This window comes from Molothrus ater, chromosome 6 (genome assembly GCF_012460135.2).
Source record: "Molothrus ater isolate BHLD 08-10-18 breed brown headed cowbird chromosome 6, BPBGC_Mater_1.1, whole genome shotgun sequence".
Lineage (NCBI taxonomy): Eukaryota > Metazoa > Chordata > Aves > Passeriformes > Icteridae > Molothrus > Molothrus ater.
The window spans coordinates 1,924,068-1,948,563 of record NC_050483.2 but is presented as its reverse complement, the minus strand read 5'-3'; the positions used below and the strand labels follow the sequence as shown (position 1 = coordinate 1,948,563).

At 41.2% G+C, this 24,496-nt stretch overlaps 1 protein-coding gene across 2 annotated transcripts in view; it reads right to left on the bottom strand.

Moving 5' to 3' along the window:
* NAV2 (neuron navigator 2) overlaps positions 1-24,496 on the bottom strand; it is a 213,198-nt gene that overhangs the window by 123,335 nt on the left and 65,367 nt on the right. Inside the window, exons 4-7 of one of the 2 annotated variants that reach the window (XM_054515028.1) lie at positions 14,326-14,398; positions 9,144-9,375; positions 7,524-7,592; positions 4,465-4,622 (exon numbers count right to left, since the gene is read on the bottom strand). In XM_054515028.1, the coding sequence (XP_054371003.1) occupies positions 4,465-4,622; positions 7,524-7,592; positions 9,144-9,375; positions 14,326-14,398 (532 nt within the window). The remainder of the gene's footprint in view (positions 1-4,464; positions 4,623-7,523; positions 7,593-9,143; positions 9,376-14,325; positions 14,399-24,496) is intronic. The other variant, XM_036383390.1, reaches the window with a different exon arrangement.

Sequence of the window (24,496 nt, the reverse complement as noted above, 5' to 3'; positions counted from 1 at the left end):
ACAATGAAATTAAATACGATGAAATTAAATACGATGAAATAAAATAAATAAAATAAAATAAAATAAAATAAAATAAAATAAAATAAAATAAAATAAAATAAAATAAAATGAGAGGAACACACACTTTTCTTATCTCCTGCCCATATGGACACTGCTATGAAAACAGTTATTTATTTCTCCTCACTGTCTGAATCTGTAGGCATGTATTCTTGGGTTTTTTTCCTTTTTCTGATCTAAGAGAAACCTGACATCAACCTACCTTCTTTATAAACCTGAGTAATAAACATTTCCTTTGATCTCAAGCAGAAATGGGAAAAGTCTGGTAATACGGTTTTTTTTTCTACTGAGATTTTATTTAACATTCAATCCACAGGAATACTGTAATTTTTCCCACAGGTGTCTACTGCCCTCTGTAGGATTATTTTAAATAAAATATTAGGAACAAAGTAGAAGAAAAAAATTTTTCAAAAAGCATGTAAGCCTATCACAGTACTGTATCACATCATCAACTTGGTGAGGTGGCTTATTAAGTTGATGTCTCTTACAGCTTCATAATTTCATTGATTTTATAGATATGTCACAAGTAATAAGCAGAATATTCCCAACCAACACCATCAGACTTTTGAGACTGCAAAATGCAAACTGAATGCCTGAAGAACAGTGAAGACAATGGGTATATGAGGGTGTTCAGAGCTAGTCAAAAATCCCCACCATTTTGCAGAACTGCAGGATGCTTTCAGAGCATGTCTCAAGAGACTCTCTACTGTGTGCAAGCAAAACACTGACATAAACTCAGGAGAAAACCTACTGTATCATAGTCTTTACTGAAGTTGTAGGTTTCGATATATCTGGTCCTCACTGCCATGGATAAAAAGTAGATTCATGTATGCTAAATTGCATATGGATTTTTGCATTCCATTTGCCATTCAAATTTTGGCTGTATTTTATCTGGTGATCCTGTCAGACAACTAGAAAGATGTGGTAATGAGGAGCCTCAAAGTAACTACTCACTGCACACAGGCATAGAAATGCAATGTTCATTTGCTTCTCTACATTCATTAGAAAAGTTTTTGATAACTTAGATGAGTTCAGTAGTGACATGGGAATTGTCTGATGCCTTCCATGCCATAGGAGACCTGTGTTGTTCAAGGACATTAAAGGACAAGGAAGTAAACCAAAGCTATTCCTACGTAAGCATGGACTAAGGAATTCTGACAATTCAGAAGAAAATTGGCTCCAGTTGTATGAAGGGATTAGGAGGACATAAAAAATCCCAAAACCCACAAGCCTAACTGCTCAATTCCCCACAAAACAAAAATCTAATTAAGACTTTAATGGCATTTTTCTTTAAAAAAAACCCTGCAACACCAATTACACATATAAAAATATCCTCTCTGGAATGTAACTGCAATTATAAATGGCTAATCACTGTGACAATAAATAAAAAACCATACTACAGCACGTTATCATTTTATGATGTGAGGAATGAGGGTCCTGAAATTCCTGCGAGTTCAGGTAAATTCCCTATAAAAGAGGAATTTTGCACATAAACTGAGGCTCTAACTCCAAAAAGCAAGTTAAAGCTATCAGGCTCTAACCTCAAAGAAGGACCGAACCAGGTGTCTGAGTGATCCATACTAGAGGACACTTATCTCTTCTCTATATATTGAAAGTGGTGTCAGACAGCATGTGGAGACTGAGAAAAAAAAAATACTGAGGACACAAGGTCAGCTGTGGGGAAGAGAAGATTTGCATCTCTTCACATGTTCCTTTGCTAAGAGCACGTGTGCACCTCACGTCAAACACGTGCATCCATCCAAGAGCCTCATCTCTTTCTGCAGTGGTGCAATAACTTTTGAAATTACACAAATCCTTTCCCCAAGTTTTCTAGGAAATCAGTGGTCTCATCAGTAACTGATTTACAGAATCTTGTGAATAATCTAGGTTATTTATTTCCCAGTAGTTGGCTGTTCTTCCATGCTCCATTTGCTGTCCTTTTCCTTTCTGATGTTTTCTGTTTCAATTAATGCATTTTCATCGCCACAAGACACAGACCATTGACTAACAAGACAATTTGCATTTGGAGGGAAAGGCCACAGATTAATAAAAGCTAAAAATTACAACCTACTTTTTGTAAGAAATGATTTAAACATTCAAACACTGAAGGCCACCTTCTATCACAAAGTGACCAATCATGCCAAAAGAGGCTGATTTTTATTTCTGCCATTTCCTTCCTCAAAAACACAACGGAGCAGGCACTGGGTAAAGAGATGAAAACTTACCAAGCCTGGCACACAGCACAGTCATGTAAGTCTCATTTTCTTAGGCAAAACACAGGATATGGGTCAGAAAACCTGAATTGTCCAAGCACTTTGACAATAAACTTTGCCTGGCAATGTTACAATTAACTTCAAAATAAGCCAAAATTTTGTCCAACCAATTGATTTTGTTTCTCATGGATGTAGGCCAACTTTGTGTCATGATTATACTTTTAAGAAAAGTTCAACTTTACATAAGCCTTTTTTTTTTTTTTAAGACCATAATTTATGACTGGAAATTTTGACCAGAGCAAAATTCTGAGTAGTTAATGCAACTTATGTAGATTGTCAGCCTAAGAGCCAGCCTTGCTTCCTTTAGTCATTTGTAATATTTGTAGGAAGCAGTTCATCTCATGTGCTTCTTCAGCAACCAGTTTATCTTTCTCAGGAGATGAATTATAGTGAGGAATGAGGGTTCCCAGAACTGACTGTCTAAAAGCAGTTGATATTTAAGTTAGTTGACAAATTATTGTTATTTCTCTGTATGCATAACGATTTCTCTCTTTCTTTTTCTTTTCTGAAGACCAAAACCAGTACTTTACCTTCCTTATTTAGTAATCTTGGTTAACTGAGAAAACAGCTAAAATAGATGGAAGTCCTCTCCAGACTGCAGCATAACCTCACACATCCCATATGGAGCAGGGATCATCGAGGGATCATCACCAACCCATGTGCAGGACAAAACAAATCCCACTCACCTCTCCCCAGTCCAGTGCTTAGGGGACATGAGCAGAAGAATATTCACAAGAAGGACAAAGAAAGAGGCTGGGAAGATATTACACAGGAAAACAAGGTTTCTACTGCTCACACTAGAACCTGTTAGCTTGTTCTTTGAACTGAAAGCAAGACCTAATTCAGATGTAGAGACAACTGTTACATGCTGATGTTACAGTTAAACCATTACTGTTTACACAGTGTACTATCCTAAAAAAGTACACATTGATTTACCAAGGTAGAATATTGCTAAATTATCTGCTTATTGTGCTAATATATTAATCTGTAATATAATTATATTAGACAGAGGTGAATTTTATTTTTCTGTTATACAAAACATGATCAGGGTGCTTCAGAATGTCCCTGGAGAATGCTGGGGGTCCTCTGCTGCCACCCTAACTTTTTTGGGGTAACATTCCAAAACCTACTGACACGCAGCCCTCGGATAACAATTTCCAGAGAAGGAAGAGCAGAGTTTCCTGGAAAGAACCAAGCATGAGAACTACAGAGAAGCTGACCCAGACCATGCTTTTCCCTGGAGCAAAATGCTCATTACAGTTATCAGAACCTCTGCACGGCCAGCGAGGAGACTTGAGCCTGAAGGCTGCCACTGTCAAGTGAGTGCAAGGAGCCTGTGCTGAGGCCCAGAGCTGACTCCTCTTTGTCAGCAGAATGACTTTGGGAATGTGGGATTTGCTGCCAGCCCATGCTGACAATCTGACTGTGCCAGGCTGGAGAGATGTGCTCAGTTCTCACCAGCCACAGCCCCCAGCCCCACTCTGAGCTACAAACTGAGGCTAATGAATGCTGGCAGATCACTGAATTAGTGAATGGACACAAAGTCAGTAAATGTCATTCAAAAAAGCTCTGCTTCACACACAGCATGGCTCTGAGTGTTCCTGATGTGCTGAAGTGATGAACATCACTTCACTGCAACGTTTATAAAACATAACATGTTCCTGCCTTCACACACAACACTAGATGATTCCTGAAATTAGACTGGAATTGTGTAATTTTGTCTCTTACAGGATAGTCCACAATAGTAATGGAAATGAAAGCAAATTGTACTATTTATCATATAAAAACTTTGCAGAAATCTTTAGCGGTCATTTTTCATTCTTGTCAAACTAATCATCAAAATGCCTTGTTTTATGATTAATTCCTTCTCCCTTATCTGTGCTTGAAGCAAAATGAAAAAACACGGTTCACTAGTGCCAGGACATTTTAAAGTTATTTTTTGGATGTACCTTCAGGCCAGCAAGTCACAACTTCAGATATATTAAAGGAGGACTATACTTTTTTCAAGAAGAGACAGCTGGCTTTTGGATTATAGATGTCATATTTACAACACACAACTTCGAGACAGTCTTAAATCCAATTCCCTCCGAGTTGAAGCCATCATTAAGAAAAATCCAAATTGTTAATTGCTTACCTTTGTCACTGCCGCTTGTTGGGGTTGGAGGGAGAAGGCCAGGCTTGGATTTGTCATAGTTGTTAAAGCTCTGGCTGCGTCGGTTGTTGGCACTGATGGAACCACGAGCTTTGGCCTCGCTGCCCGCAGCGGACACCCTCATGGTGGGACCTGGAAGTCTGGTGGAAGAATTTACAGCAGGTTTAAACACAGGTAAAAAGCGCTCTGGGCAAGAAACTATGGGACCCCGTGCATAAGCTGAAAATGAAAGTATCAACAGCACAAGTGTAGGCTCATAAGGGTGTTTCTACTTCCACAAGAACAAGTCAAAGGATCATCTTAGATGAAAACTGTATGTCAAACAAGCTGCAGTCTGAAGTGTTTTACACCAGAAAAAAAGCCCTGAGACAAGATTAACAGTCACCTGCCATAAGTCTGCTGAATGAGAAATAGTTGCAGGTAAATTCAGGGGAGCAATACCACTGGCAAAAGGTTAAGACTAAGTGAGACATTACTGTTCTTAAACCAGACTGCTGGACACTTCATCACATGCTGGCCACATAAAGGCTACCCTTATTTCAGAAAAAACAATGAGATGGAACTTGGCAGCCTTTCTCCTTCTAGAGAAGCACATCACATCTCTGCCCTGACAACTACAAAGCTCAGCAGCCAAGCCCAGCAAGACTTTAACCTGATTTAATTATTTGAGCCCATATAAATCACACAAAGCTTCAGTACCCTCTCCTAATGTAACCACATTATCAGTGAGCTGGTATTAGCCTCTGGTTTAAACTGGGCATCTGCCTCTTCCAGCATTTTCTTACCATAGCCTGTACTTACCAGATTAAGCTGATTAACTAGGAAAAAAAAATGTAGTTATTCTGGAGTAAGTCAACAAACTTTTATGCTTTTCAGGCAAAAAGGAAGGGGGAAGACTTCTTTAAAAAGCCTGATAGAATCAGGAAAGCCACTGGCATCACATCTCAGAACACTTCAAAGCCAACATTCACACACAGAATCTTTTTAAAGCTTCTTCATGTAAAATACAAAAATCTATTCAAATAACTTGTGCCAATAATAAAGCAAAAGGAAGAACTCCCAGTTGTCAGAGAAAGTGGGGATGCAACTGGCCAAATCACCATTGTGCCTCTAAAAGAAGGAAGAGAAGCCAGGAAGGAACCTGGCAGGGCTTCCTAAATAAACTGATTTATCCAGGACCAGTGAAGAAATAGAAAATATGAAAAGAAACACGGAGAAAAAGCCAAAATGTCAGCAGCTGCATGCACATGCTTTCAAAGCTCAAAAGAGTCTAAGACATGAGGGCATCATTCAAATACAAACCCAAAAATTAATTTACAAGCTCAAAGCACCACAGATTCAGCACAGCACATCATGGTTCTGAGGTTGACTTTTAGACCAGTTTCTCAAATTATCCAGCTTTTTCCAGCACTGGGGGGTGCTAAAAAGTTGTCCATACTCATCATTGCAGCAAAGGGTCCATGAGAAAACCCCAAAGGGGCTTCATCCACTGCAGAGGAGACCACAGGGGAAGAAGCTGAGGGCAACCAGTGACAAATAAAACTTTTTGAGAAAGTCACCAAGACAAGGAAGTTCATGAAAAGTTCATTTTGTTTGACAGAAAACTAGCTAGGTTTTCTACAAGGTACCTCAGCCCAAAGCTGCCACCCAGTTTTGAAACACTGAGTATGGGGCACCCACCCCAGGATGGCTTCAAGGGCCCCAGTATGGGAGGGGAGCTTTCCAGCAGCAGGGAAGGGACAATCTTCCTCTAGGGATGGATGAGAAAAGGCTCCCTACACATATCCACACAGGTTTTGCAAGCTGTCACATTTTAAAGTAAACAAAGCTCCTCAAACCATGTGACCACTTAAGAAGTGACAAGATTTCCATCTGAGGCAGTAATGTCACTGCCAATAAAAACACACAGGGAATAAAAAACCTAGGTGCCAAAAGCACTCTTGAAGATATCCTTTCTCTTAGACCTTCCCCCCCCCCACTGTAGTTTAACTAACTGCTTTTAAGCCCCTGCTTTTGGTATTAGGTCAGGATACTTCACTGCAGTGTCTGTGAAATCTAAGGAAAAAATCAGGTTCAGGGAGACACTTCTGAGAGAAGGTACTGAGCTTGGAGAACAAACTCTTTTACTACTCTTCAGCACCTCTGTTAAGCAAATATGAGCTGTCAAGCCATAATTAAGATCAAGGGAGAACATGAAAAGGAAATGTGAAACTTTTTAACGGGGATTATTCTGCAGAGATTCACTGAAAGCATATAAGAAATAAGATGTGGGAAATAAATCTAAATTATACAGCAGAAAAAACAATCTATACAAACTGAATAAAGATCATAAGCTATAGCTCAGAAGCTTAGCAAAAATGATATGGTATAATTTACCAATGTAAAACTATATTCTAGTCAAACATTTACATATAATAGTAAACTAACAAGATTATTACCCAGATTAATAACCACAGCAACCCTTAGGATCACTGAGATGAGATGGACAGATGAACTGGCATGCAAATCATGCTGGGATCCGGGGAGAAAAGGGACTGAAGTGCCCCTGATTCCCATCCAGGGAGGCCACAGGCGCTGGGTGTGAGAGCACTGGGGACAGCAGGGACTCTGATCAGCAAGAGCCACACAGTGCTGCTGGGGCTCACAGCATGCAGGTGACACTCTCCTCACCAGGAGGAGATCTTCAAGGTCATTTCCAATCCAAAACAGTCTGTGATTCTATGATTTCAATAATGCAGGTCAAAATATAATTGACACAGTGGGGCAAGAACTCCCAGAACCATGTTTTGTTCTCAAAAGCAAAAGCTCCTAAGAACAAAAAAAAAAAAAAAATCAAATTATTTCCTTCAGGGCCAAAATGCATTCCACACCTCAAAAAAAACCCCAAAAATTAAAAAAAAAACCAAAAAACTAAAACTTTCCCATTTCAGCCATTTGTAAAGGCCTAGTTACAAACTGTGTTTCACAGGAACCCTAAACATGCACCCAGAAATATTGCAAAAGGATTATTCATGCTTTGCAGAAGATGAAGAAATGCTAACCTAGAAGACCTTTTCTGACCAAGAGTGAATCGGATGATTTTGCTTTGAGATGAGTCCCTGGGAGATGCACTGTGACAGGAAAGAAAAAGCGGAAGAGAACATTGAACAAAGAAACTTTTTGGTTTTTTTCTTTAAAGCCACTGAACTTAGTAACTGGTTTTAGGGAAAATATGGGTTTTTTATGAATTTCACAAGAATATAAAGCTTCTTGCCCGAGTATGACTTCAGGTCAAAACCACTACAGTCTGAAATTAATTTTTACAGAGTAATGAACATGCAAATCTGCATGCAACCCCCAACTCTATTCCTCTTTTCCTTCTCCCTCCTTTATTATATATATTTTCTTTAGAATCTGAGCAATTTGACTTTGTTGATCTTCAAACATGACATTGAAGATCTTCAGGATATACATGTTTGTCAAGTATTTGAAAGCCAGCCCAATCTACACAATGGACTGAAAACAGCAAAACAGTGTTCAGCATCTCTGCATGTTTGACAGAAAACTTGCAGAAATCTCTTGAAACACATCTTTATTTTACAGTAATTATTTCCTGTTCATACATGCTGTAGGAACACTATGTTTTTCAACTATACAAAACTATTGTTTACACCCAAATGAGCATAATTTGTGAAAAAAGACACAAAAGCCAAACCCAAATAACCTCTGGGTGATCCCACTTGGAAGCCTTCAGTGAAACTGTTTATATCCCTCATAGGGCAGCACTTCAGCCAGCATTCACCTCAAGGTGTGTTAACACAAGCAAGCCTCAATGTGAGATTTGTAAGAACAAGAAGCCTTCATTCTTTAGTAATTGTGCAAATATGATTTCTGCTTTTAATTCTCTCTCTTATCCCCACTAAACCCTCCCTGTTTTTGCAGTGCAAGGGTCAGACCAGTAGAAGGCTGCACATGCATTTACTGTGGTACTGCCTCAGAAGACTGCTTTTATTCCAAGCTGGCCAGAGCACTCCTAGTAATAAAGACATTCAAGGAACAAAACCCTTTTCTATTCATCTGTACTCTGATCTAGGAGTGCCACAAACACCAATGATGGAAGTTATTTTTCATGTAAAGCCAGCAGCATATTATTTTTGACCAAAAAAGTCTAGATGTGATTTTGATTGCCAATAGAGCTGTTATGAGCTCTATTTCTTTTAGCAGTGTCAGAGTAACCCTTCCCCACAGTGGAAGGTAACCCTTCCATTTCTTAGTGAGGACTGAAACTCTTGCAATCTGAGAAATGAAGTTGGTTTTCATATGCCTTAAATGTATGTTTTCTAAGGGAAAGAATGTGCATGCTTTGTGAGTAGAAAGAAGCAAAAGGAATAGTGAGAAAAACATCCTTTTACAATCCTGTGGTTACTTGGTCCAGCAGGGATGTCACACCCATTGGGCTGCACATTTCCAGTACTGAGAATATATTTAAACACACGTGTTTTAATTTCCAAAGGCTTGAAGTCAATTGCTACCCAGCATTCCATTCCCAACACACTTTATTCTAGAGCAGAACTAAAGAAAGGAGTTTCTTTGGCTTTTTAAGACCTGCAATAAGAAGGAAAAAAAAAAAAAAAAGAGATAAATAACGAAAAAAAAAAACAACTTGAAGGAGATTTCCCCACCTGGACTGCATTTCTGGTTGTGCTTTTAACTGCTGCTGCACAGCTTGTGGGGGCTGTTGGCACGGAGTGTGGAGCGGAGCTGGCACCTGCTGCTGAGGCAGCCCCACCTGGCACTGGGATGGAGGCCCTGCTTGCTGGGATGGATGGTGCTGGGGCTGCTGCTGCTGCTGCTTGTACCGAGACAGGCTGAAGAACAGGCCCAGGATGGCCTTTAGATTCCCATTCCTGATTTCTGTAAGGCAAAGTGGAGAAGTCACTCGTCAGCCATCAGTGGGGGTTTTCTCTCCGACAGTGCAGTGGGTCAGCCTCTGCATCCCCAGAATACTGTCTGAACTGAGCTCCTCTGGGATATCCTTTAGGAGAAGTTTCTTTCTGCACATCTAATTGGCATTACAGTTGATTGCCAGTGAGCACCAAGGACAAATAAATAACTAATCTCTTCCCTGCGGTGACTGAGCAATATCTCACATTTCCACTGTGTTAATGAATGCCAGTGTGCTTAAAAAGCAAGCCCTTTTAAATCTTTCCTTTAAGCTAACAGAACCCAAAACAGAGCCCCCACAACAACAATTGTATTAAGGACAGCATGCTGTAAATGATTTCTCAGTCCTAAACTTGCACAAGGAGGAAACTACTGCGTTCTCACATTGGCGTCACATCTCAGTATTTTGATATTTCTGGAATATCAAAATAATCGTTTCCACTAAGAAAATTTGATGCAAGTTTTGCACTAGAAAATATGGTTATTGGGTGACACAGCTGTATTCAAACATAATTACCAGCTTTGGTACCATCACAAGCTGATAAAGGATGGGCACCCAAGGTACCTAAAGATAGCTTGACAGTCAAGGTATAAATTTTTCAATTCCTGAATGTCATCCTGCTCTTCTATGCAATATCAAAGGCAAAAATATAAAAGCAAACAGAAATACAAAGATGAAGAGGTGTATCAGACCATGCACTTAACCACTGTATCGTAACTAATACTCCAGAGGGCAAATTCTTCCTTGCAGACAACCTTAACGTGCTGTGACTTAATTATTTATCGTGTTTAATTTCCTAAATTAAAAAAGTGAATTAAAAAAGCTACAATCAAACAGCTGAACTTCTGCCTGTGTTGTACAGATCACTTGAACCAAATCTGACTGTTGCCCTGTGAGAAAGTAAGAAGAAAAGGACATGTGTTAAGACAGTGGCCAAGCACAAAGGCAAGAAGCAGAATTTTCATGTGTTTCCAGTTCCGGCTGAAAGGTTGCTCTGAGTTTGTGATGGGCCCCACTCCATCCTTTACTCCCTCTCCCAGCCACATTTCTGCTCACTTTGCTCATCTTTGCTGTATAAACAAGCTTCTGCTCCTAATCCTAAGCACTTTACCCAGCAGATCTGAGGCTCAAGGTTTAAAACTGTTCTTTACCCATTCTGTACCAGTTTCCAGCTTTGGTCCCCTTGTCTACCTGCACCTCAGTCTACTTTCCCTTCCCAGACACTAATATAATTTACTTTCTTTCTGAAATTTGTCTCAACCCATGCCCACATCTTCAGAGAACATTAGCCCTTCTCTAAGTGGCCCTGACCCAGGATATTCCTTTCCTCTCATACTCCTTGACTCAGTTTCCCCAGCCATTTTTTCTTCCCTGCAGCCTGGTCCCTCCATCAGTACTGTCTCCCACCACTGACCCCCCAATCCCTTGTTTAAAAGATTATCATTCCCAGGGCCCTCCAGCAGCCATTTTCAGTCTTCCTTTGTTTTCTTGGCTAATTTTAGTCTCTTCCTGAACAGTGGGGTCCCAATTAATCCTGCCTGTTCCCCCTTTTCCCTGCCCACTCCTGCTCCCATGCAGTGCCATGCACAAACCCAGCCTCCTCTCACTGCACCAGGCAGGTTCCTTCTCTAATATGCAGGTCCACTTCAATAATCTCTGTTTAGCTTAGGAGGACAGGGATGGAAGTAAAACAGACACAAAATACAGCAGAACACAGTAAAAAGGATTTCCTTATCTCCAGCAAAGAACTCAAATTACTCATGGGAGCTGTAAGGAAGGTAGCATCCAATCACAGGTCGAAGCATAACTAAACAGATCCAGAGGCACTGGGAAGCTTAACTGCACAAATACAGGTCAGATATAAAAGAAATTACCATGGACCTGCTTGTTTAAATTTAGCAAAGCTATATGCAACTGGAAACTGATTTCTATGTGAAGTGAAAGGCAATTATAACAATAACCCACCTACAATGTGTTGCTGCCCATTTTCTGCTGCATTTATCAGAAGGGCAACCTGCTTTTGACTAAATAATCAAAAGAACACTTTTCATGAGTTAAAGCAGTCTCTTCCCCTCTGGATTTGAAAAAAAAAAAAAACATTTTAAATCAGACTTTCAGTGGTACCTCTGTTTCTTTTATCTTAAAAACTGAGGTAATTCTGGCAGTTCTACCTTGCATTTTGTACAAAAGGAATATTTCAAAGACTACTTCAGCCTCATTGCACTCTGCACATCAGCAGTCTCAAATGCTTCCTGCTTCAAGTCCTCTCCAGCCCATGGTCAGCTCCAGTATCATATTGACTTAGATAAGGACAAGGATGTCACCCAGCCATTCTAAATATGGAGCCAAAAATTACTGTCCTGGATACTGGAAACAAACACTCCAGACATTTGAAACTGGAATTTGGTTTTCATAGGAAACCCCCAAATCCATTCTTCAGAGATTTCCATCCTGGCATATCCCTGCTGGTGCTTGTTTCCCCTACATCACTGCTCCAGGTTGTGTTCAGCTGATCATTATCCAGCTCATCTGTTATCCAAAGGATGTGCAGCTGCTTATGTGTGATATCAGTTTGGGTTTCTAATGCGCATTTATGTCCTCCAATATCTTCAATATCTTGAGAGCAAGAAGACATTGTGTGAAGGAGAGCAAGCTTCTCTGGGCAGTTGCAATTCCAGGAGTCTAAAACAGGTCTAAGGGCAGGGGTATAGAAAGACAGTTCAAAGAATGGACAATAAAAATGTGCAGCAAGAAGTGAAAAGAGATCTCCAGCTCTCCATAGTTTTCTTCAGTAACTAGAAATGGAGATTTTAGATTTTAAAAAATCTTTGATAAGGGGATGCCTTTTTGCCTTCATGTTTCTGGGGAAAGGGGCCTCTAGCACAGCATGGCCATCATCAGTGATTGCAGATCCTCAGCATCTCCACTGCATAAATCCATCAAAACAGACTCTGTGTCAGTGGCACACACATATCAAAGCAGGATTTTTCAACACTGGAAGGATATACATGTGCAGTCCCAAATTATTTCAACATTTAGGATTCATCCAAATTCCAGTTTTGAGTCATTAACTTCTGTCCACACTGAAGCTGCACTGTTGAAAAATACGTGCTCTTAACAAACCCAGGGGACTTCAGTGATTATTCCCTTTTGGAAGCAATCACAACCTTTTCCTTCCTCCTAGATGAGGATCTGCCAGTGAAGTAAATAAAGTTATTTGCAGTTGACCTAGCAGGTCTTGGCAACTCACACAGAAACACTGGCTTGTCTGGTAACAACATTCTTCACTTTAAATAGTTCTGTGTTCCTCAACTAGAGGAACAACTAGAGAGAGAAATTCACTTTACTGTTGCATTCAAGTCTTTTACCTTATTTTATAAAAATATATTCATTCCCTCCCCTTCTCTTTCTTCCTTCAATGTTCGTGGTGGAGCCAGTAAATGCTCTCATTTATATGCTGGCAGCAAACATTACAGGTCCCTTCTTAGCTTCCATGTGATTTAATACACTAATTCCTAGATGGTGTCAAAGAAAGGCAGAAATCCCGAATCAGGGAAGCCATGGGATAACATGTGTCCTGCTGGGCCTGACTTGTGCCTTGGCAGGAGAGCCATGAGCATTAATCATGCTGTCCCTTGCCCAGTGTGAGCAGCACCGCGCTGCCAGCTCTGTACACCCAGGCATTTCTCTCATCACTGACCTGCCATTCCACTTGGATTTTACCTTCTAGTGAGACAGGTAAATGATGTGAATGTATTTTTACAATATTTCCATGCTAAGGTCAAAACTGGCCTTTACAACTGACTCAGCCGCATTTTCTTTTTTCCTCATTTCCTGGCAAACGAATTCTCTGCTGTTTGAAGTTTTAGCTCATGCTTTCTTTTCTTGACATGAGAATCCTTCTGATTATAACCAAGCAACTGAGGCATGCAATGCTGGCAGCACTCAGGTGGACCACAGTAAAGCTTCTCTTTGGAGGAAAATTTTTGTTATTGCTGTTCTAATCCAGCCTAAGAATACACCTAACATTCAGCCTCCTCTTCTGCTAGCTGTGGTGCACTCAGGTTAGAGCACTAAGTATCTGCTATTTTGCCGCAGCCTCCTCCTCCAAACTAAGTTTGTGAAGAGACTCAGTCATCAAATGTAACTTTGAAGTCTCACCTGATGCCACACATTCAATTATGTGTTCTGCAAAGCACTGATGGAGATGTCATATCATATATTCAGCTACTGAACCCAACTGCTTTTCCAGCATATTTAAATGAAAGTACAAGTGAAAGCTGGTGATGAGGACGACAGAAATCTGTTTGATCTCCTAATAAGATAATAGCTAAACAGCTTCTGAGCCAACAGGTACCACACATCCTGGCATAAAGGAACAGAGTTAACCTAGTTTGGTTTCAGAAAATTCTGATGCTCTTCAAAAGCAGAGTGATTAATTGGAGGCCAAAATGTCTTGTTTTGTTTTGACTCAAAACATTTGGATTTGACTGTTTCGTGCACCTGGAAACAGGAAGTAGGATGGTTGTTCAGGTAAGAGAATAATTGAAGAATAAGGAAATAATTTTTCTCTGAAAGGGCAAACAACTGACAGCAGTTCACTTATATCTGTAAAATATACACTGATCAATGTGCAAATTATAGAACTGAGATAAGAAATTTCTGGTTTTCAACAGAAAGTAGTAAAGAAGTGACTGAACTCTAATTTGGTCTCAATGATTAACAAGTCAGCTGTGTAGAAATTAGATACATATTTTATCTACCTTTCACACTGAGATGGGGAAAAAAGAAATAAAGATTGTCAGAAGTTTAAATTGACCTTATTAATCTTCAATTACACTCCATGTTCTAGTTGCAATCACAGGTAGCAATTCAGGTTCCTCATTTAACATGAAATCTTAACCAACCAATGGACTCACCTTCTGCTGACAGCCCCTGGATGTTAATCCCCTTAGCAGCCAAGAAACTCAGGCATGCATCTATGTTTTCAATCTGTTCAAGAACAAACAAAACAAACAGAAAAAAAGGAAGACACAAAAAGAAGATACATTGTAATAATTATTTACTTCCATCTACCACCACCCTTGAGTGCGCTCAGTCTTTGCATCCCATAAAAAGTCCCTTTGCTCGTGAAGTGGAAACCATAGCATGAAACCCTCTCAGTTACTGAGGTCCTAAATGGATTATTGCATTGATTATAAACTGATTGTTCCACGGGTCAGGGCTTCCTGTTCTTTGCATCTGCATGAAGCAGGTTAGCTCCAGCCCCAGTTTCTTACTAGAGGGTCAAGGATGCTCCGTGCCAGGATTCGTAACCGACAACAAGTGCAAGAAAACATGAAACCGAAAATAAACATGGAGGCCATTTGTTTGAGAAGGCAGATTGCCACTTGCTCTGAGGCTGACAGCTGGCAGAAGTTTCCAGCCACAGCAGGAGCTGAACACAAGAGCTGTAACTGGAAACCCCGGCCGGAATGCGGAGCGCGTTCCCCGCGGCATGCCCCGCGAGGCAGGAACGCCAGGCCGCGCTGGGCACTCGCTGAGGGGCACCTCACAGGTGGGACAATGGGAACAGCCTCATGGCATAAAATCAGCTTTCACCAGCGAGGGACTTGTGCACAACAGGTCTGCCTGAAAGGTGCTCTACACAACCCTGTTGCTATACACAGACTGGACTCAAACCTACCTAAGAAAGTGAACTCCAGAGGGGCTGAAAGAGTCAGGAATGTTTTCCACTCTATCTCAACATTACAGTAAGAATCTTGGAGTAGCCTCACACCAGATTTCCCACCAAGCTCCCACTGAAGCTCTGCTGTCATAACCAGAAGATGCAGGGAGACGCCAGCCCCCACCCCAGCCCAAAGCACTTCCATGCAAAAGCCTGAGCTTGGACACCTCGAGGGGCTGCAAGGAACATTTGAGGAAATACCATGTTTTGTGTGTGGTTACACAAAAAACTCTTGGATTATACTGTTGAGCAACTCTTTTATTTAACCATGGTAATCAGCAAGTGATAAAATAAAGTCTTTGTGTTTGAACATCTCTCAAACATTAATTTATTAATTCCTGAAACATTGCAACCAAACACTGCATCCACCATATGGATAAGGAAGGAGACAGACACCAAGCCCCACACTTGGTCTCACATAAGTACCTTTATTCTGTGAAGCGTGGAAACATCAAAAGGAAACATGAAAAATCCAGCTGCCCTGGCAGCTCCTGCCTGCCCTCAAAAAAAATACACAACTGAGGGCTAAGGCAGCAGTTTAGAACTTGAGCTCCCAGCACCTGACCTGAGCTCCCTGTCCTTCCCAAAGTAATAAAAAAAGTACCAGGGAAGCTGCCAGGAAACCTTCCACATGGACTTCTCTCAGGGCATATTAATTTATTGTCTATAACTATAACAATAAAAACATTTTCTTCTATCAGGGGTGGAGGTTAAGTTATTGGCATTGCTGAACTGTGATTTCAACAATTAGAAACACTTTTATCAACCTCATTATACTTTGAGATATAATATAAAGTACACAAAGTATACTATATACTTTGAGTAAATGATACACTCCAAAACCCAGAGAGGGACCAAAGAATACATTTCCTGTACTGCTCAGACCTTAAGGCTTGGAGCAGGGTGCAGTTCAAAGGTTCATTTATCCACAGTTCAACATGATCCAACAGTCAATTGACACATTTCCTTCTTCAGTACTCAACAAGCCTTTCAAGTTTCCAACACAGCTCTTTTATTGAGGTGACTGGGGATTTGCCTGGAAAACCAAAGTTCACCTTTTCAAGAATAAACACCACATAAAAGGATCAATCCATTCCTACTACCTGCACTTAACAAGCTGAATCATTCCAAGAACATTTCCAGACTTCCACAGCTGTGGGTAGATGCCTCCTCTCCAAATAAGCAGGTAAGTGACTAAAGACAAGCAATATCTCACCCTCACTCCAGAGCTGCAGTAGCTCTCTCAGTCCTGCTCTGCTTGCTTCTCTTCCCATGCCCCTCACCTTTGCATAAACTCTCTTTTAGGACAGAGTGAGCACAAGATTAAGATTTACATCTGGGTAGTGAGTTCCTCATCCATATCCTCATTCTTGGTGCTATATAACAATCTTTGGTGAGGTCCTAATCTCATCCTCTTTAGATTCAGGGAGTCCCTTTAAAATAATTCCATTTCTCCTGTGGCAAAACCCCCCAGTTTTTCTGAGCATTGTAGCCACTGAATTAAGGTAAATCACTCCCATCCTCAGACTGATGGATGGCTCTCCATCACAGGTCTGTATCTGAACCATAGGTTGAGCAACCTGGAACCTCACTGCCACACAAAAGGTCAGATGGACTGCCTTGCCACACCAGTGGTAATTCCTGGCTAAAAACTGGGACAAACAAGGGCTCTTGGTGCTCTACTGGTATGGAAAACACCCTAATTTCATCAGGCATGACAAAACAAAGTGGGAGTAACAGGGATGTGCAAAGGTACACGCTTTACATTCAGAAAATAAAGAACTAGGATAAGACCCTGTGGGGATGTACAGCACTGCACATGTGAGAAATTCACTAAAAGAATAAAACCAAAAGATATAAATAAAAATATCTAAAAAAGTGAAATATTTAATGACTGTCTAAGATTTACACAGTATCTGTGGTATTAACAACATTACATGGCAGCATGGCAGGAATGAGAGGAATTGATTGATTTTAAAGAAAAATCGAGCGTGAAAAGGAAAACAGAAGGAAATTAGAGAAAATCCAAGAAGCAAGTAGAACACTGAATGCAAAACTGTAGCTGAAATTATTAAATTTACTGCTGGTAAGAATTCAAGGTCCTTCCCACACAACAATGGCTGAGTCAAGAACCCTGACTTGGCTGAATCAGTCTCATGCATCAGAATTCATGTTGCTGTTTGAAGAGATGACTTCCCAGCAATGCAACATGTCATGGATTTCACTCATAAAAACTCCAAGGAAGAATTCCTGCCCTGGTCCCTGCTGTTTTAACTACTAATAATACAAAAATATTATTTTATGGAGAAATACGACCCCAGTGCAGACAGGGCTGGAGACAAACGAGCAATGATAATTAGACCATTTAGATGGAGAGAAGTGAAGTTTCTGGATAGATCTCAGTGAGATGGTAGGAAAAAATTCTTCCCTGTGAGGGTGGTGAGGCCCTGGCACAGAACTGTGGCTGCTCCATCCCTGGAATTGTTCAAGGCCAGATTGGGCAGGGCTTGGAGCAACCTGGGACAGTGAAAGGTGTCCCTGCCCATGACAGGGAATAGGAACAAGATGGTCTTTAAAGTCCCTTCCAACCCAAACCATTCTATGATTCTAAGCAAAACCCCAATGACTCTGCATCCTGGTGACTTCCAACACAAAGTACAGTTGCCTCCTTGTAATTACAGCATGCAGCAGCAAATCATCACCCAGACTCTATAGGCCCCTTTTCTTCCAAGTCCACATATTGCTTAAACCCTTTAGGCAGATGTGAAAGGACCAGATTTGCCAAAGGGGAGTGGATATTTTCTGTTGCACTGTGAGCTACAATTGTTTTTTTGGCTGAGAATTCTGATTTTTCATTTGCTTGTTCAGCAACATTTAACACAGCAGAAGCAAAGCAGGAAAGATGGCAGCTGGAGGCTCTCAATCCCTGCCTACCCACAACAGGGGAAAGCTGTGCAAAAGAAGGAAAACCAAGCACAGCCACCCACAGTGATTATCTCACTCAGAAACATTACTGGGGTATCCAAAACTAAACCTCCCAGACAAAAAATTCAAGTGAATTTGCAATTTTAGATCATCACATTTAAACTATTTCAGGTGTAATCTACTATCAACATGTGCTATCAGTCCCACATCCTTTTATGATGGGTATTTATTCTGAAATGTCCCTAAATGCCAACCAAGGACAGCTGAGCCCACACCAGAGGGGCTGGCAGCCTCTGGGGTTCCTCCTCCCGCTTTCTTTTAATTAGGAGATTATAAGAAAAAAACTCCAACAACACTGTGAAATCAAATTTCTGCTCAGACATAACGTATCAAGTGTCATCATTCTCATATTCGGAGAAGGAAAAGCTGCCTGAAAACTTCCTCTTAACATGAATAACCTGACAAGGTGGGAACAGAAGGCATCATGGCCAAGTGCTGCACATGGAGAACTGCCCAGGACCAGATAACCACACGAGACTTTGCGCTTGTCATACAGCAGCAATTTCAATTTCTATTCTTGCCAGTGCTAGAGAGAAAACATGCCCTGGCCTGTATGAGCAGAACAGGATATGCCAGAACCAAATTAAAAAAACAAACCCAAGCCAAAATATCCCCATCCTGCAGCCTATAAATGGAGACCCACAGGTGGGCACTGATGTGTTGAACACTGAATATCTCAGACAAAAAGCTGAGTATGGACACAGCCCCCAGGCAAAGCTGTCTGTCCAACTCTGCCAAGTCAAATACACAAGGTGAAGGATAACTAGTGCTGTCCCTGGCACAGACACAGATGTTTTTCTAAACAAAAAACAGAATTGAACTTGTTGTAGGCTCCTTCGCTTACAAACCAGGGGAGGCTTCTCATATTGTGATGCAAGACCTCTGCTCCCAACTTTTACAGTGATAAATGGGGAGTTTTGATGAGCTTATCCAGAAAACCCACTTCTTATACTGAAACCAGTGCTTATGTAGCCTGTGGCTCAATTTTATGTGTAGTATATTAATTTTCAAAGAGAAAAGAATGAATGCACATGGAAGTTTTTATGGCCTCACAAACCTCTATGCAATATTCCAGCTGACTTCACATACAGTGCAGAAACAAGGAAATAGCCTAAGAAACACAAGCTGGTCCTTAGGACAAAATTTATTCCTTGTCTGTATTTTTGAATAAGGCGTTTACCCTCATATTTTATATCCAAAAGTTTGGAAAGAGCCTTAAAATCTTAAGTCATTACACTGACAATCCTTAGAATCCTGGAATTTTGGGGGAGGAAGGGCTCTCCATTCCAATAATATCTCATTTCCTCTATTTCCTAAACATAATTATATATAAAAAATACCAAAGCAGAACTGCAAATTCCATTTGTCCCAGAAGGATAGAAATACTAACTCGTATTGCTCTGTTTAAAATAAATCTTCATTAGCAGTTATCCCATTCAAAATGGATCTTTTTAAAAAGAAAATAATACATTGCTCCCGGTGTTCATCTGCTGCTCCTGACTACTTGGATAAAACTATCTCCCAAAATTAAGTTTAAGGATTTTGACAGAATTTGGTGGGCACCTTAGAAATTAAATTAAAATAAAATAAAATAAAATTTAAATAAAAATTAAATAAAAGACATAATGGAAGGGTAAATGAAGCTAATCTGTATTCTGAAGCCAGACAGATATACCCACAGAAACCAAAATCCGCTCAAATATACATGAAGAGTTGAGTCTTCTCTTAAAATTGCCTTGCTTTGGGGTTTTAAAGACAAGGAGAGTTTGGGCATTTGTCTAAGGCTGGAGTACCAGCTTAAGCCTCATCTCATGCATCCTCTTCTCTTTGACCCTGGTAAAGCCTGTGCTATCCTGTGTTTGCAGTTCTTCCTGCAGAAATAATGGGACAAATATTCAACATTCACTCCCAACATGCCCAGTGTGAATAGAAATGAGGGCAGTAAACCCCACAGAGAAAACTGTGCTTCACACTGGCCAAAATTCCTAAGGACAACAGAGAGCATCCAAGGGGCACATTGTGTTGTGGATGGATTCAGGCCATCCAGGGCAACTCCCAAGGTTTGCCAAAGCTGATCTGCTCAGGGACAGACACGTGGAGGGTTGTAGAAATGCTCCTGCTTTATTCAGCTTTCTTTCAGGTTTGTTTTTTCAGGTTTATTTAAAACTGAACTTTTCCCATGGGGAAAAACAAAAGTAAAGAGCATTTTCTTTGAATAATATTCATGGAAATATTATTTTTTGATTAGGTCTTCAGAATCAGACCTTTGAAAAGTTGAAGTGGGTAATTTGTGAATTTGGGTTGGTGAGATGTTCTAAATTATGATTAAGCAACACCTTTGCAAAACAAGTATCAACAAAGAGTCCTGCCTCTGGAGAATCATCAATTTCGGATATAGATGAAACTCTCTTGACAATATTTTAGCACATACCACAATAACTGTATTTCTTGGCACTGAATCTCTGTCCCTGTGTAACTGAAAAGAGGAAAAGCTGGGGAGAAGCCATGGCAGTGCTCAATAAACCCATAATTAGGACAGCAGTGACTCTCATGGATGCATTATTTCCCCCTTCCCTGGCTGCCCATGGAAGACCCTTTTCCATCTGGGGCTCCCAGGCTACAAGTTATGTTCTGTGCAACTGGGAAAAGGGGGAATGGCTTTAAACTGGGAGAGAGCAGCTTTAGATCAGACATCAGGAAGAAATCCTTCCCTGTGAGGGTGGTGAGGCCCTGGCACAGGGTGCCCAGAGAAGCTGTGGCTGCTCCATCCCTCCAAGTGTCCAAGGCCAGGCTGGACAGGGCTTGGAGCCACCTGGGATAGAGGAAAGTGTCCCTGTCCATGGCAGGGGGGTTGGAACCATGTGGTCTTCACAATCCCTTCCAACCCAAATAATTTCATCATTCTATGATTCAATCTAAAATGACACCAATATCTAGCAAAGGTGGATTGCTAGATTGGTGGATTGCTTCCTAAAACATCTTTGAACTTTACATAAACCAATATTTTTCAGAGTGCACAAACGCTCAAAAGGAAGGACTGACACCAACACCACCCAGTGCACCAAGGGCAGGCTGCTCTGTCCCCAAACACCAGCTCAGATGCTGAAGGCTCTGTGTATCAGTAACCTGAACTTGCAGCAGGAATCCAGAATTTAATGAAACTTGTTCAGAAAGAAGCTCCTGCAATGCAGTCACTGGCAGTTGTTCATTTCTAAAAAAGGTCCCTGGGCAGGGAGCAGTGGCCAGAGCCCGTTCCCAGGCACTGAGCTCCCTCCCCACTGGCATTCCTGTGTCTGCAGGCCTGGGGCTCCCAGCCTCACCTGTTCCCAAGGGATTTGTTCCAGTGCCACCAACACACATGCGCCCCCTCCTTCCTTGCACCTGGGTAACATCTCCTACTGAAATTCCCCTGCATAGCTGCTCAGAACAAGTGCAATAACACCACTTGTGTATGTAAAAATAGCTCTGCACAAAAACCAGAAGAATAAAATGCTCTGGATATGCACTACCATCAAGAAATAGCTAATTAAAACAACCATTATCACTCATTACACTGTATAAGCAATGGCTGCAAATGAAAGATCTGTGACAGGACAGAGACAAAAAGTTGATTTCTCTGGACTGTTTAATTCTCTGTGACATCTGTGATCTGTTTACACAGATATTCCACAGTGAAGAGCTTATCACTGCATCTCCCATAGAAGAAACACCCAGGCAATCTTAATCTTAATTTTTTTATTCTCCTTCAGCTTGGTGCTGAAGGAGAATAAAAAAATAATTTTACTTCTACCTGTCCTCAAGTCAACCAAACTTCTTCTTCTTCGTTAGAAAAGGTTCTCGTCCACGATTTCACAGTCTTCCCCATTTATGCCAAGCACAATAAGAAGCTGTGTGTTTGCAAAGTATTGCATAAAAGGTACATTCATGTAATAATTTTATATCAGCAGTGGTCATGGCAGAAAATTATGTTAATGGTGCTTCTAGACTTTGCTGTAGGTGTAAATATAAGTGGAAGCTATAGACACCCCCACATACACATGTGGAATGACCCTGGCCCCTCAATCCATTTGCTCTTTCATGAATACAGGGTGGGTAGAACCATAGATATTCAAAATGCAGTAATTCCATTTAACTGTGATGTAAATGATCAAACAGAATCTAATTCTGTCTTTATACTGAAGCTTGTACATTGCATTTTTTCAATAAAAATTACTTTGTTGCTCTTTATTGAACCTCACCCTGTTTCAGAGACAGATGATGCACAAATTCTTGCATCACTGTAAAGGGTGAAGAATTGAGAGCAGCCCACTGGGGACCACAAAGGAGATCCTTCATGGGACTGAAATGAGAGTGTCAGCAGCAATGTCCCCAAAGGCACCCTACACACCCATCCAGTGCAGGAGGCCTTACCACACTGCCTTATCATCCATCCCCACAAGCAGAAAGAGCTCTGGAAGCCACCCCTTCCAGAAATGAAACCAATCTCTGCTTGGTGACACTGCCATGCCTCATGGCAGGGAGATGTACATATTGGTCTTTCCTGATCTGGTCCAGCTCCATTTATCCTGCTATTTCCTAGGCAGGATGATGGGGGGGCCCAGTGGGGGGCTTGTGGTTTATTTGGACTGCAAGCTCTGCAGCACAGAAATCTCTGATCCAACCACACCTGTCTCACTGATTACCACGCACAAATGGGCAGCATAACAACAGTCTGGGTATCTGGGAAATACCAGAGTCAGTAAAATCAATCTTTATTGGAGAAAGAGGCATATAAACTGAGGCTGAAGGACAGCTAAGTACAAGCAGCCTGGCAGATCTCCTCTGTAGTAAATCATTCTCGTCTACATCACAACATGGGCTCACACATGACCAGCAGAAACCCTGAGAGCCTAAAGAAAATTCTTTAAACACTCTGGAACTTGCTGTTTGGCCATGTCCCTGCACGGGCTGGTGTCTGTCACTGGCCAGGCTGGCACAGCACTGGGGGATGTCCCCCCCTCAGATGACCTTCAGCTGTGTGGAACTGCACCACAGGTTAGGGCCAGGAGACACCCATCTGTTACCATGGCAGCATCAAACCAAATTAAACTTCCAAACATGGCCTGGTGAGTTACAAGCTCCCCAGGCAAAGTGGGGGAAGGCTCAGATGATGGGAAAGTTCCCTTTAACTACATTTGCTCAGCCTTGGAGTTGGATTACTTGAAAATACACAGCTATATTTAACCCCTGGCATACATTTCCAAAAATCCTACGCTAGGAATTCACAGAGAAAAAACATGCTTGTGATGCTTTTGATCTTCCAGCAGGGCTGCTCCCCTGAATTAGCAGCACATGCCCTGGCAGCAGAGCCCTCCTTGGCTTTGAGACTCAAGGGGGCTGGAGCAACACCTGGCAGATTTATTCCCCCTTCCTATGGCAATGTTTGGACAGCACTGGCTGTGTAAAACTGCCCCAAACTTTCAGAGGAGCAGATTAAAGTTCTGTCTTTGCTCTCAAAGAGAATTATTTTCCATGAGAAAACTAGCAACAAAAATTTATTTTTTTTTAAATACAGCAGCTATTTTTAGTTATTTGTACATAACACAGCAGCTCCCTCCCTTAGTGGATATTACACACACACACAGAGCTGCTCAGGTCATGCAGATGGTTTCAGCTCATATTATTCCTCCCAGCCATGAATGTGTGAGCCCAGCTATCTCCTGTAAGTATAAGCACTCCATGGCAGCACTCACACCCATTACATCAATTCCTTAAACTGCTCTGGAGAAAAAGAACACAGAAATATGGATGACACATGCCATACAAACCAATTAGTAATGGAGATTTCAACACCTATGCTCTTTTGACAATAAAAGGATAATGTATGGAGCTGGTAAGCATCACACTGAGGAGGGGAGTGGATACCCTTCTCCAGCAGTAGTGTTCAAGTCAAAACCAAGCTCCCCACCATGCTGGAAAATTTCCATACAAACTGTTCCTTAGGTGTCACACACATTACAAAACAGCTCATTATCAGAGCACAAGAAATCAGTCAAATATTACAATAATAGTCAAATTCCCATCACTGGAAGTAAGGTTTCCTTGAAAACGAAGTTATTCTACTGAAAACACGACCTTCATCCCAACTTCCATACAGTTCTTGGGAAGAAGTGCTGGCTCTGATCCACACTGCAGTCAGTACAAGACCCTTTGTTTGCAAGACAAACAGCAGGAGGAAGGCTGAGTGATATCAGTTTACCACTACAGCTTGGTATCTGCACCAGAAAGAGATGACTCCTAAACACTTCCTGTCAGCACATTAAAAAAATAAACACCTCCTTTTGCTGTTTGAGAACAACTACTTACAGACACAAAGTGATCCTGAAAAATATTAAAGG